This window comes from Triticum urartu, chromosome 5 (assembly GCF_003073215.2).
Source record: "Triticum urartu cultivar G1812 chromosome 5, Tu2.1, whole genome shotgun sequence".
In the NCBI taxonomy this organism is placed as follows: Eukaryota; Viridiplantae; Streptophyta; class Magnoliopsida; order Poales; family Poaceae; genus Triticum; species Triticum urartu.
The window spans coordinates 653,376,800-653,391,312 of NC_053026.1; the positions used below are offsets into that span (position 1 = coordinate 653,376,800).

Genomic DNA, 14,513 nt, shown 5'->3' on the forward strand with positions numbered 1-14,513 from the left:
TGACAAGTTGTTGTTCTGAACCCACACAATATTGTGTTGACAAGTTGCTCTTTTGAACGTACACTGTATTATTTAGGATGAACTGCAATATGCCTTGTATTAAGGTATTGAGGGATATGGTTACTATCAAAAATGCTTATGTATAGGAAGCATATATCTGTGAAAGTACTTGTACAAGTAGGTTGGGTTTCAGTTATAGTTTGAGTTATATTAAACAACATATTCAGTTTACTTAAGCCTCACCTTCAGTTTCTTAGTCTGATATGATTTGTTGTTATGAAATTGAGTGCACTTAGTGATGTATATTTCATTTTCCAAATGCAGACTGAAGGTGTTAACTGTGGTGTTACTGAGTGGGTTGACAAGCCCTGGCATCCAATTCTTCAAAATTGCTTGTCCAGGCTATGGGACATGTACCATGAACAGAATTGTGGCAGGGTAGTTGATAAGCAGAAGTATGAGAAGCATTTGGCCAAGCTTAAGACTGAAAATGACAAGCTGTGCATTGAGTACACAAAGCTTGTCCAAGATGTATCCAAGATGTTTGATTGGCAGGATGGTAGGGCAGACCACATGGATTACCAGAAGGCAGTTGAGGAGGAAGAATTTGAGAAGAAGAAGAAAGAGGTAGAAGAGAGTGCTAGGTTGGAGGTTTAGATGGAGAAGCTCAAACTTGCCAAGGAATAAAGGTGCATTTTACAGAGTCAAGCTGGCATTATCAAGAATACCAGGAAAGCAATGAAGGAGGTTGAACAGGAGAGAGATTTGCTTAAGATAGAGAAGGCCAAGCTTGAGCATGTGGTGAATGAGCTGCTGAATGATGGGCATGCAAGCAAGGAGAAACTTGACAAAATCAAGGCCATCCTTGATTCATGAAGTGTGTTCTGCAGATGGTGAAGTACATCCAAGGCCTTTATAAGTATGTGGCCTAACAATCTGATGTGAAGATATGGGGTGTACATTTTGGGGAATGTGAAGCTAATCTAGCCTATGTCTATGCCAATGTTAAGAACTGTAATTTATGTTGCTAGAACCTTTAATGCTAAGTTATGAACTAAGTTGTAATGAATGTTCTGCCTGTATTTGAACCTCTTATGCTATGTTATGGAGTCAGTGATAAGCACTGCTGGACTATGCTATGTATTTGAACCTCTTATGCTATGTGTTTTTTTAGTGCTTTGTACCTGGGCTTTGTGGCCCAGTTATATTTACAAACCTAGGCCTACTGCACCCACCCTCCACTGCTCATAAATAGCCTATTCCACCCACCCTCCTCCCTCCAGAACACAGCCACCACACCCCACCTCAAAAAAACCCTAGATGGATCCAGAGCTTGGGGAGGTGACAGATGAGGAAGAGGAGGCAGTGCAAGCAGTCGATGTGAGGAGGCAAAGGGCTCGCAGAGAAGATCTTGGAGAAGTGCAAGAGTGGGAGCTGGAGTTCAAGAGGAGGCTGGCAGAGAAGATCCTGGAGAAGTGCAACTCAGATGAGTTCATAGTTCTTGTCCCTGGCGGCAGGCGCAAGAGCTCAGGGAAGATCATCAGGTGGGCTAGGGCACAGGCAGTAATCGCTCCCCACCCTTCTACCAGAGCAAAGTGGCGCCGTTTCTTCGATCGTTATGATTAAGAGTTGTTGCTAGTAGTTTTTTTAAGTATGAATGAGAGTCTGAGCTATGTATCCCTTCCATTTCTATACAACTCTTTGTATGAAAGAATATTTGGATGGTTTGGAGCTATGTCCCTTCAAATACATAGGTTTCAGCAAGCAAACACTTAGGTTTCAGCACTCATACAGTGCAAACAAGACAACTTTTTAGAAAGCTCAATAGTTACCACTAGCAGTGAAATATGCCTTCCACTTTCCAGTTGGCTTCCTAACCCTCTTGGACCCAATCTCCATCTCAGAGTGAGCAGCAGGCCTTGGAGCATTGAAACCTGTGTACCCCCCTCCTCTGCTAGCTGTTGATGCTCTGGTGTTCTTTGCTGGAGAGGCAATGGATGACCTTGTGTTCTTGGCTGGTGAAGATGTGCTAGGAGCCCTTGTCTTCTTGGTTGCTTTGGTCTTCTTGGCAGGTGCTGATGTGGCAGGTGTTGGAGTAGCAGAAGCAGCTGCCTTGTTCCTCTTTGCTGGTCCTGGAGTAGCTGTGGCTGCTGCAGGCCTCTTCCTAGATGGTGCTGATGGTGCTGGTGGTGCTGATGGTGGTGGTGGTGGTGGAACCACACCTGTAGTAGCTCTGGTAGATGAAGAGTAGTCTGACCTATTCTCCTGCACATTTAACAAAGCAAATTTCAATTAAACCACCTAGCCTATGAAACATAAATTTCTTTATCAATATGCATACCTGGTGATTATTCTTTCTCATCTGCAGTTTGGGTTTCAGTGGAACACCACATGTGGTATATCTGTGACCTTGCATATATATTGCAATTGCTACAAGTCACTGTCCCAATTCTTGATGTATCCTTCTTGGCAGGCACCTCAAAATGTCCTTTCCTCCTAGCTGTCTGCTTTTTACCCTTCTTTTCTTTGAATACTGGAGGAGATATGTCATCCCCCATGGTGTGTGGCCAACAATCTGGTCCTGGAACAGGGTATATAATATGCTTGTAGGTTTCACAGTAGAGGGGCTTCTTGAAGAACTCATGGACAAAATCTTCAGGGTGTAGCTTGACCTTCTGCATTGCTGCTATAGCATGACTACATGGAACAGCTGTCATATCCCACCTCCTACAGTCACAAGTGTAGTTGTTTAGGTTTACACAGTAGGTCTTCTCTGAACTACTTGTAACTTGCCAAATGCCTGGTCCAGCCATATATGCATCACAATATTTTGCCCACTTCTTGGCCTCCTCCAATATCTCAGAGTAAGTCGGTGTGATATCCCACCTACATGTCTCTGTCTTCTCCCTAATCTTCTGAAACTTGATCATGAGTTTTGTCCTCATTCCTTCAAGCATTGTCCTTATGGCCTTGTTCCTAACATCCAGAATCATCCTATTGAAAACTTCACTAAGATTGTTTACAACAAGGTCTGTCTTGCATATAGTATCCATTCTATGCCTGGCCCAAGTATGGACTGGTATGTTGGACAACCACTTCCATGCCTCCTCACTCTCTTTCTTCAATGCTTCCATGCCCAAATCATGCCCATGCTTAGTGAAAGAATATGCAGCCTGGTCTAGATGTTTTTTCAATTCATCCCCTCTAAACCCAGCTGATTGGAAGTTGGCATATATGTGTCTTAAACAAAATCTTTGAGGGGAATCAGGAAATACATCCTCTATTGCATTGAGCAGACCCTGCTCATTGATTTTGTATTAATAACTAGTGAAGTAAGTAGACAAAGCATTACATACTGCAAGAAACCAAACTGTGTAAGAAACCAAACTGAAGTAGTTGTACCTTTTGCCTGTCTGACATAATTGTGTAGGGCCCAAACTTGTTGCCACTACCAATTACTGTCCTTAACTGTGTAAGAAACCAAGTCCAACTATCTGTCTCCTCCTTGTCAACAACACCAAATGCAATAGGGAAGATATTGTTGTTGCCATCCCTCCCTGTTGCTGCCAGGATTTGCTGCCCGGTGCTTAGTTTGATGAAGCATCCATCAAGACCTGCATTTTAAGCCATTAGTAAGCAGTAACATGTAATGCAATCCCTATTTAAGCACTATACAGACTAGATTTACCTATGAAAGGCCTGCAACCATTTAGGAACCCCTCCTTACAAGCAAACAGACAGTAAAACATGTAATGAAACCTTGGGGTAGGTGCTGGGTGGAGTTCAAATTCCTTTGTTGTCACAACACACCTACTACCAGGGTTTGTGTCCAAAACACACTGCAGATAGTCTCTTAACCTGTAGTATTGTGTCTTGTGATCCCCTTGCACAACATCAACTGCTTTCCTCCTTGCCCTGTAGGCCAAATTTTTTGGAACATGTACTCCAAATTTCTTTTTTGTATAACTCAGTATAGTCTCAACACCTGCACCAGGATTGGACCTTACAGTATCCTCAACAGCCTTTGCAACCCACTTCATGGTAACCTTTGTGTTCTCTCCACTTGCTCCACAGGTGTGATTAAGATTCATCTTTTTGATGCTAAAGGTTGACTCATGGGCAATCTTAGAAGCAGTAATATAAAACTCACAACCATGCTTTCTATCTGAGCACCAGGCTATGATCCTACTTGGATCATTCCTATGGTACTCAAAGTTCCTAAGTGTCCTAACATAGTAGTTTCTCAATGCTTCTCTGAACTCTACCACATTCAGAAAGCACAAATGAATCCTAAACTGTTCATGTGCATCAGGCCTAGACGAATCATACCATATTCTCTCCTTCTTCTTCTTCAATTTTCTCTTCCTGCCACAAGGCAACCTAGGTGCATCATCTTCTTCATCAGAAATGCCTTCATCACCTGGAAAGCCGAACTCATCAGCTTTTGGCACGAAATCTTCAAACTTTATGTGATCTGGCTCACTGTGTGATCTGCTTGTTGGGCCTTGTTTCCTCACAGGTATCTTCTGTGCCACAGTTTTCACATGATCTGAAGCTTCTTCTTCATCATCTTCTTCAGAACCATTTGGCTCCTGCCAAAACTCTGAGGGTTCAGAAGCAGCCCCAAAATAATGCTCAGCCATCTCTTCCTCTTCCCTGTAGTGCTGCCTTGTTCCTTCACCACCTTCATCTTCTCCCCTAGCCCAAGACTTGTATGAAATTTTCTTCCCTCTGTAATCACCCCTGAAAAACTCAAAATATGAAGAGGATTTGTCCAACTCATCATCATCTTGATCTTCTGCTTCAATGCCTTCAATTTCCACTGCCTCTTTTCCCTTGTTGAAATTACAGCTCTGCTGTGTGTTAAAATATGGATCAACAGGCACAACTGGAGGCTCTGAAGAATTTGAGACAGGGAAAAGGACACCTTCTTGGGAAACACTATACACAATGGGATCACCAACTTGACTCATTGGAATCTGCTCTTCAAGCACGGTGTGGTCCATGTTTGCATCTGCTGGATTTGGGTCAGTAGCCTCTCTCACTGTTATGTTCAATACTTTCTTCTCAGCAAACAAATCTAGCATCTCCTCCACCTTCTCATCACTTTCCAAAACCTCAATCCCCTCCAGCCCCTTACCCTCATCCTTAACATATGACAGATAGGCACCCAACCCATAGCCCTCAAGTTCAATAAGTGCTAACAATAACAGGTAATTCATTTCTGATAAGGAAAACTTCCTTTCCATGTTGTCTCTACCCTGAAAATGCAGCCTCAATTCCCATACTTCATCATCCAAACTATGCAAAGAAAGAAACAACACATTCAGATTTCTTCAAATTTTCAAGTTAAAAAGTATGCAACAGTTTCACTTGCACAACATATCATCCAAACCTAAACCCTAATTCATATATTGCTTACAATATATACATAATAATATACCAAAGAAACTAATTCATTAACAATCTAAGAAACAAATCCTAACCCTAGTTCATAAATAAACTAGGGAAGATAATTAAAACAAGTCGAGTATAACTTACTCCACGCCACCAAGTGAGGAGGCCCACTGGTGCCCGCCTTCTGGATCCGCGTGGATGGATTTGGCCACTGCCCTGGCCGCGCGCCACGCCGGCGAGATCTGGAACTCCTGCGTCGGTGGCCCAGACGAGCGCTGGGTCGGGAAACTTGCGCTGCCTAGCCACTTGTTGACCTCGGAGTGAGCACCGCCCTCGCCGCTAGCTGTCGCCCCAGGCTCGCCGTCGTCCTTCTTCTTCGCCGCCGCCATCGTCGGGAGAGACAGAGAGCACGGGGAAAAGAGGAGCGAGAGAGAGATGCTACCGACAGAGAGAGAAAGGCAGCGAGCGAGCGGGTGCGGTCCGACTGCACCGGTCAGTCCGAGTAACGGCCGTTAACGGCCTCGCCGTCACGCGCGGCGCTGACCTGGCCTGACTGGCGGGCCTGGACCGTCAGAAGACGGTTCAAAACGATAGCAACGGGCGATTTAGGTTTTTTGAGACAGCCGACGAGAAAAGTGGTAGGTATCAGTCACAAACAAAAAAGTGGTGGTTTTTTGGAACCCTAGCACGAAAAGTGGTAGTTTTATGCTATTTACTCCAGATCACTGGTGGCTGAAGCTGGAGGAAGGATATACCAAGGGGCCCTGCTGAAGTCTATTCTCTATCTCACTGAAGTGCTTCACTTAGCTGAGCAATCCATGGCAAGGCGCAGCCGCCGACGGCCGCAAACGCCAAATCCGGCGGCGGCGGGAGCAGCCGCAAATCCACCGCTTTTTCGCTGGCAATGGGGCGAGGAGGCACAAATCGAAGTGGTAGAAGACATCGGCGGAGCTAGCCTACGGAGCTTCCGAGGTGGCGGGCGGGTGCCGGCAAGGGGTGGGAGGGGCGACGCTGGCGCAGGTGCGACGCGGGAGGGGAGGGAGGAGGCAGGGGAGGAGAGGCGCGGTTTTTACTCAGCCGCCGCGCGGCAGAGTAAATATAAGGAGAATTTTTTTAGGAAGAGGGGGGGAGGGGGATAAAAATATACTCCCTTACAGCGGCTAAGGGATCGGCTAGGTGCCGGTTAGAGGAGTAAAACCGCATTTTTACTCCTCTAACCGGTTATAAGGGATCGAGCAGCTGAAGTAACAGCTCACACCGGGTTGTGCGTGATTTTCACTTCTCGCGTTAGTACACCACTTTCCCCCTCCCTCCCTCCCCTCCCCCCAGTGGCGGCACCAGGATTGACTCATGCCCCAGGCCACCTTCACTGCTATAGTTGTAAATAGTGCTCAATGGTGATAGCTGTGTGCATCATCCAATGCAAGAAAACACATTTCAGGGGCTCAACAAGACACATAAAACTGTTGATGCAACTGCCAGCACAGAAAAGAGCTCAGGTCGTCTTCATACATATACATGATACAGTTAAGTAACTTCAGCACTACACACACACACATACTATGTATTGATGTGATGCCATCCTGTTGGTACTAGACTAACTTTACCAAAACCTCATTGAGAGGCTAAACAAGGCACACACAGAAGAAAGGTCATCTATATATCGGCTTCATACATACATTGAACATGATACAGTTAAGTACACACTAACACACGTATAAGTACTACGTATACACTATATTGACGTGATGCCATCCTGCCTGCATATGTACATCTTGTCGTGTACTAGAGTTTCCTCTCTATCTATATCGTAGACTAACTGTATCAAAACTTGGTCCCTAGCTGCCTAGACTGGTGACTAGAGTCCATCTGAGCCTCGTCTAATTTCCTGTACCCTTTGTCGCAACCTTCTCCTGTGGTCTTGGATTTTCCATAGCCCATGGCCAAGGACCACGGCGGAGTATATGCCGTGGGTGATCATCGGTGCCAGGATGTTGCCCGTCTGCATCCATCGTGTCGCGAATCAGATATATGTTTCATCAGTCAGATAGAAAATCCGTCATATAGAGACCATGTTGATGATGCCTCACTTGGTAAATGGATCAATAAAATCTATGTAAATGGTTACCTGGATCCATTCGAAGCCGAGGTAGAAAGCCAGGATGCCTTCTAGAAGAGGAGAGTATATCTTCCTCATCTGCCTCCTTTCGTACCAAGCTGGGAATTCAGAAGAATCATGTTATTACATCATCTCTGCATACTCATCCTACACACTAGCTAAGTAGTTCCTGTTACTATTTGCAGGATATATATATATATATAAGAGAATAACATAGACAGAGAGAAACACACCTGAAAACAGTTTCTTCATATTCTGTCGGCCGGCGTGCGAGCGCATAACTGGTGTCACCACATAGGTAGGGTCTGAAACAAAAACACAGCAAGACATGGGTTTAACTTCATTTGAAACAACGACAAAGCATGATATGGAATCGGTGGGTTCAATTACCTTTGGGGGCGGTAGCGATGTAGTAGAGGGACCCCGTTAGCGCGGCGGTGATGGCGGCGGCAAAGGTTTGCGCGAACGGGACAAATGGAGGCACCATTCCACTCTGCAGATATCAACAAAAATAAGCAAGTACAGTTAAGTACAGTTATGTTCATCAGTCAAACAGATGAACTGAACTGAACTGAAGAAAATCAAGTGCAATTAAGTCACAATCAGTATGTACCAGGGACACAATCCCTCGGGCATCTTTCATCAGCTCCGTGCCTCTCAGGAATATATCGGCCAATGCTCCCTGCAATTTGATCAACCAATTTAGTTTCAGGCTATACAGAAAGTGAGAAATGTAATTTCTTTCTCATTTTAGATGAAATGAGGAATACAATTAGTAAGACAGTATAAATGAGTGAGTGAGTGAGGTACCTGGACGGCGGCGCGGTAGAAGAGCTCCTCGCCGACGGAGCTGGCGGCGACGACGAGGATGAACTGCCAGGGGGACATGCCGGCGAAGAAGGTGCGGAGCTCCTCGTCCTCCACGTCGCGGATGGCGCGGGCGTGCGGGGAGTACTTGACCACCTCGTCGTCCAGGATGAAGAGCAGCGCCATGATGGGCGGCGACGCGTAGCCGAGCCCCTCCACCAGCGCCGTCAGCGAGGGGTGGAACCCGCCGGAGGAGTCGATGCCGGCCATGTCGCAGATCGCCCGCCCCGCCAGCGCCATGCCCGCGTAGATGCCGATGCCGTAGCTGAGCCTCACCACGGCGCCCAGCTTGTCCCACATGGCCAGCTCCGCGTCGCGGGCCCCTCCGAACCCGTCCGCGGCGCCGACGACGGCCGGCACGTCGACGACGGGAGGCCCATCCGCTGCAAGGCGGCCGGCCGGCCGCCCCGGCTCGACGCCGTCCCCGCCGCCCTGGTGCGCCCCGGCACGGACCCTCCAGGGGCCGGCGCGGAGGACCCGCGCCGGCGTGAAGCCGATGGAGCAGTTGGTGTATGACGAGCAGCTGAAGCTACATGGCGGCGCCAGCTCCATTAACCAACCACCCACCTACTAGCTAGCAAGCTCCGACCGACGGCGTCCTCCCTCCCCTCCTCTCCTCCCCTCTCCGTTCTTGCTTGCTCCAAGACACGATCTTTCCCGGCCACCGACCCGGCTGCAAGCAAAGTAAATCTGAGGGGAGCTGGTGGGCAGTGGAGGTGAACAAATGAAGTTTTTTAATGGCGGCGGTGGCGGTGGTCGCTCCACGATCTGGCCGCCGGATATACTAGTATTTGATTTGATTCTCCAACCTCGGTCTGTCGTTACGTTACGATTAGGGAAATCGGATGAAAGGGAGAGAGGCCGCCTGCGTGGCGCTTTGCCAGTGGGCGCTGGCAGATGAGAGGGATTCGCCTGGCCAACCACGGCATGCCATGTCAGCCAGCCGATAAGGTAAGGTGATTGTTACCTCGCTGACATGGCACCCATCCACCCGTCTGTCTGCCACTTGGTCGCTGTCTCGGCCTTCTCTTCTCCTGTGCGGCTCCCACCATAGCTACGAGGTCGACATACTATTGCTCATGTATATGCACTTATTCGTTCGAATTTTCAAGGTTGAAATGATCCGGCGATGGAGAAAACGACTTTGGTTTTGTTGTTGCCAACTTAGCTAACAACCAGGGAACTACTTCCTCCTCCGTTCTTAAATATAAGTTTTTTTAAAGATTATAATAAAGACCACATACGAAGCAAAATAAGTGAATCTTTGCTTTAAAATACGTCTATATACATTCATATATAGCCCTATTAAAATCTCTAAAAGACCTTATCTTTAGAAACGGTGGGAGTAATAAATCAACCAATGTAGTACAACTTTACTTTTTGGGGGGTTGTTTAGCTCTCGCTCATTTTCCTGTCATCCTCGTCCTAGAGATCCCTCTCACCCATTTTATTGTCTTCCATCGGTGTTTTAGTTGGCTACCCACTAAGATTCATATATTATTGCAAACATGTATGTTGATCTTTCAGTTGGTGGTTTTATTCGGATTTCGAGAGGTGTCGCACTAATCAGAGTCGGCTAAGCTAAGCTTTAACACAGATCTGGGCTTCCCAAAAGGAACCCTGATGAAACACGCACGGATAGACCTTCCGAGGTTGCAAAAAACGTGAAACATGGAGATTCACGCAGAGAACTTCATGGATCATGAGTTTTATACAATAAGATTACTTCAAGAGCCAGCATTGCGTGGACAATGACCCCGGACAAGATCACGGTCATTTTGGAATTTAGCATTGCGTGCTGGTTATGAAATGGTTCACCTTATATATCTGATCTTGTCCTGGCGGATTGTAACCCGCCACTAATGAAATAAACTCCTGGTTCTTTGCAAAAAGAGAAGAAGAAAGGGACGAGGGTTTCTCAATGGTTTCAACATAGAGTGAATACATAGGTCTCCATCCATGATTCTCTCAACAACATGATACTATACACCACCATAGTACGATCATACTGGATATGTCATATATGTGCATAAGATGTTGACAACATTCATGTCCCACTCGACCTTTGCATGGCATCCATGAGGGGTATCCCCCCTGCATCATGACGAGTATCACCAGGTAACATGTAAACTCTCTGGAATAAATTACTCTCAATAATCCACACCTGCCTTGATGGGCTTGTATGTACATAGTATATATAGCCTGTAGAACAAAAGGTCTGCTCAAGCATCCTAGTTTTCGATGAAATTCTCTAAGTTCATTTGACATTGATTGAGATTTTATCCTTGTTATGAAGTTTCCCAAAAGGATAATCTTTTTCTCCTAATCCTCATGGGCCGAATTTCATGGGTCCAGCTCACTCCTCCTCTTCTTCCCTTTTATTTTTCCCCAAACCTCATGGGCCAAGACGAATCTGTTTTCTCTCTCTTATTGTATTCTTGTCCGCTTGGGCCTTAGCCCATCCCGCGGTGGCTGGGAACAGCACCCAGTGCCACTCTTTGTATAAAATGTATTTCTCAAAAAAAACTCTTTGTATAAAATGTTTCCCTTTTTTATGAAACACAAAATTTGTTAAATTACAAAAATTTCTAAAAATTTAAGTTACACCAAAAAATGGAAAAAAAAATATGCACATGATAGTAGTTGTGTGATGTTGACCCGCAAAGTTTCGAGTTCAAATGTTATTTTATTTAGGAGAAAAAACGAGTTTTGATTACATGAATTTGATAGCATCACACTAGTGCAGAACCGGGCAATAGCACCGGTTCGTAAGGCCCTTTAGTGCTGGTTCGGTAACCGGCACTAAATTGTAGGCACTAAAGCCCCCCCTTTTAGTACCGGTTCAGCATGAACCGGTGCTAAAGGGCAACCATGTGGCACGAGCCAGCTCCGTGGGCGCGTAGGACATTAGTACCAGTTGGTAACACCAACCGGTACTAAATGTTTGGGTGTGTTTTGGTTTTATTTTTTCTTTTACTTTAATTTTGTGTTTTCAATTTAATTTTAGTGATTGTTTTTACATTATAATGAGTTGTTAAATCATTAGGTGAATGTACCGCAGATTAGTTTGATTGGATGCGTGGATCCTAGCTAAGTCATCAAGTATATGTCATATCCATATTATATATACTTGATCACCTACTTAAGTGATCGAGGTAATATGGATATGGCATATACTTGATCACTTAGCTAGAATCCATCCACTTGAAACTAATATGCAATTTCTTTCATAAATAATATAATATAACTCATCATCATCATATTAATATAAAAACTCTTGCATCATATATATCATCACACCAACGGTTTTCATAGCAAAGATATCATCGAGTTCAACGTGGTAATGATATTATAAGCGTTCATAACACCACAAAAGCAAATCACTCTTTGAGATTAAGTTCAGGATGAAGAACACGGACATGAGAGGACAAGTACTAAGAGCATGAACTAGCTAGCTAATTAATCACTCATGCTGCTCTCTCTCAGGTAAAATAGCATAGAACATGTATAGCTTTGCTGATTCATCATATTGGAGCATGCAGATGAACCTGTCTCCTAATCGTGGGTTGCGCTTCTGATTGCTGCCCCCTAGTACTTCTCTGTGATCGTTCACAATTTTGCTCCAGTCTTTTACTATTAAGCATTCCTCGCTATTAGAAATCCTGAATGCACTAAAGTGCATTGTAGGATATCTTGGCCGTAAGCTAACAATATTCATGGTACCTTTAGTCTCGATCCAATCAGGCACAACATTCATCGGGAGTCCCTGTTGAAGAACATCGTATAGTAACATACTTAGCAATGAAGTTTAGCTTAAAAAAATAATGTATGCAAAAGATGCACTGAGGAGAAATAGTAGAAATCTTACCATCTTTCCTAAATATATGTGACCGTAGTTCAGTACGAACACTATTGGTCGCACGTTTTGAGTACTAACATTTCTAAGTGCAGTAAAGAAATTTGTCTTGACAGCATCAAGATCCTCAAGCCATGAAACATAATGACTTGTCTCCTCGCAGTTTAGTTCAGCCCCGGGACAGTGGACGGTCCTGTCTACCAAGCGCCGGACATGTTTGCTTGATTGGAAGTAAGCTGTCAATATAAATTGAGATCTATTAATTATTCAACTGGTTCAAATAATCTCATATCAAAGACATAAATATGATTGAGAAACTCACATAATGGTAGAACTGGAGGCGTCTGCACATCGACCCAGATGTCTCTATTACCTTCAATATCATCTTCCGGACGAATATCAAAGGTGATAACCATATCAGGCTCAAATGCATAAGCATTGCATAGTGCTTGCCAAGTTTTGCATTCAAAATAGCTGTATGTGTCTGCATTGTATAATTTGACGTTGAAGGTATAACCATGCTCGGTCTTCAAGTAAACTCTTTTTACCTCCATAGTTTCGTTAGGACTGAAACCTATCTTATCCAAGACAAAAATTCTTGCATGGCAGGAGATACGCTAGTAGAATAGTGAAAAATTAAAATTAAAAGTTGAAGCAAATGAAGCATAAGTCATGCTTAATTACGAAAAAAGACTTGTCGTTGTGACTTACTGTATCCACTTTGAAGTTCTCATCCAGCTTGATGTTGAAGCGTCTATCATCAACTAGAAAATTTCTGCCGCACAGGCCGCGCTGGTCTTCACAGTATTCGCACATAATGAAATCGTGTTCGTCGCCAGACGACATTCCTATGTTCATAGGTGAAACATTAAACACTTATTAGTTCTATTAATTCAACTAATTCTGTTAATTCAACTAGTTCAACTAATTAATTGAACTAATTCAACTAAGCACTTACGAAAAATATACCTAATTAATTGAACTAATTCAACTAACTAGTTCAACTAATTAATTCAACTAAACTAGTTATATTAATTTTCTTACAAAAAATAAGGTAGCTAGTTCTATATAATAAAATGTTAATTAGATATAAAATCTCATATAACTAAATTAAATATATATCTAACATATAATTTATATCTAATTCATCTAACATTTGACATTAATATCTAACATATGTTCATATATAGGTGAAACATTAAACACTTATTAGTTCTATTAATTCAACTAAATAAACTAGTTCTATTAATTCAACTAAGCATTTACTAAAAATAAACTAGTTCTATTAATTTCTTACTAAAATAAAGTAGGTAGTTCTATATAGTAATATTTTGATTAGATCATCAAATCTCATATACCTAAATTATTTACTAAAAATAAACTTGTTCTATTAATTTTCATACTAAAAATAAACTAGTTATATTATTTCAACTAGTTCAAATCTCATATATATACCTAATTAATATCTAGCTATACTAATTCAACTAGTTCAACTTGTTCTAATTCATGTAAAATATATTTGACATTAATATTTAACATCTTTTCCATATAATTCATCTAACATTAACATTCTAACATTATTATCTACGTAATTTATCTAACATTAATTAATCTAAACAACAGAAAATAGAAAATAAGTAAAAACAATGTGTGTGTGTCTGCGTGCGTGTGTGTGTGTATGTGTGTGTACCTGTGTGTGTACATGTGTGTGTGTGCGTGCGTGCGTGTGTGTGTGTGTGTACGAGCGGGGGGCGGCGGCGGGCGACGACGGGGACGGGCGGTGGGCGAGACGCGACGGCGGCGAGACGGGCGCGGCGGGGGCGACGGCGACGACGGGTGGCAGGGGCGACGGCGACGACGGCGATGACGGGTGGCAGGGGCGACAGCGGTGACGGCGATGACGGGCGGCGGGGGCGGCGCGCGATGGGCGACGGGCGCGACGAAGAAGTTGGATCGAGAAGAAGTACTGGTGGTCGATGAAACTGATTTTTTTCGTAAGTGCCATATATATAGGAGGGGTCTTTAGTACCGGTTGGAGCCACGAACCGGTACTAAAGGGGCGCGCTGCGGTGCGCAAAGTTTAGTCCCACCTCGCCGAGCGAAGGGCAGCCGCACTGGTTTATAAACCCAGCCGCGGCTGCTCCTTCGAGTTTCTCTATATAGCAGGCTTCTGGGCCTAACTAGGGCGTGCTGCCTTGTGAGTCTGTTGGCCCTTCTGGGCCTGCATTTGCACACCCTAGGTGAGGGAGTCCTGGATTAGGGGGTGTTCGGATA

The 14,513-nt window shown here is 44.3% G+C and overlaps 1 protein-coding gene across 1 annotated transcript; it reads right to left on the bottom strand.

The window, feature by feature from the left end:
- Positions 1-7,040: 7,040 nt before the first annotated feature.
- Positions 7,041-9,158, bottom strand: LOC125511631. The gene is made up of 6 exons (XM_048677056.1): positions 8,327-9,158; positions 8,130-8,198; positions 7,907-8,009; positions 7,750-7,821; positions 7,526-7,614; positions 7,041-7,399 (listed from the first exon to the last, which is right to left on the bottom strand). Exons 1-6 carry the CDS (start codon positions 8,933-8,935, stop codon positions 7,256-7,258), a joined length of 1,086 nt encoding a protein of 361 aa, XP_048533013.1. The 5' UTR covers positions 8,936-9,158; the 3' UTR covers positions 7,041-7,255.
- Positions 9,159-14,513: the final 5,355 nt, after the last annotated feature.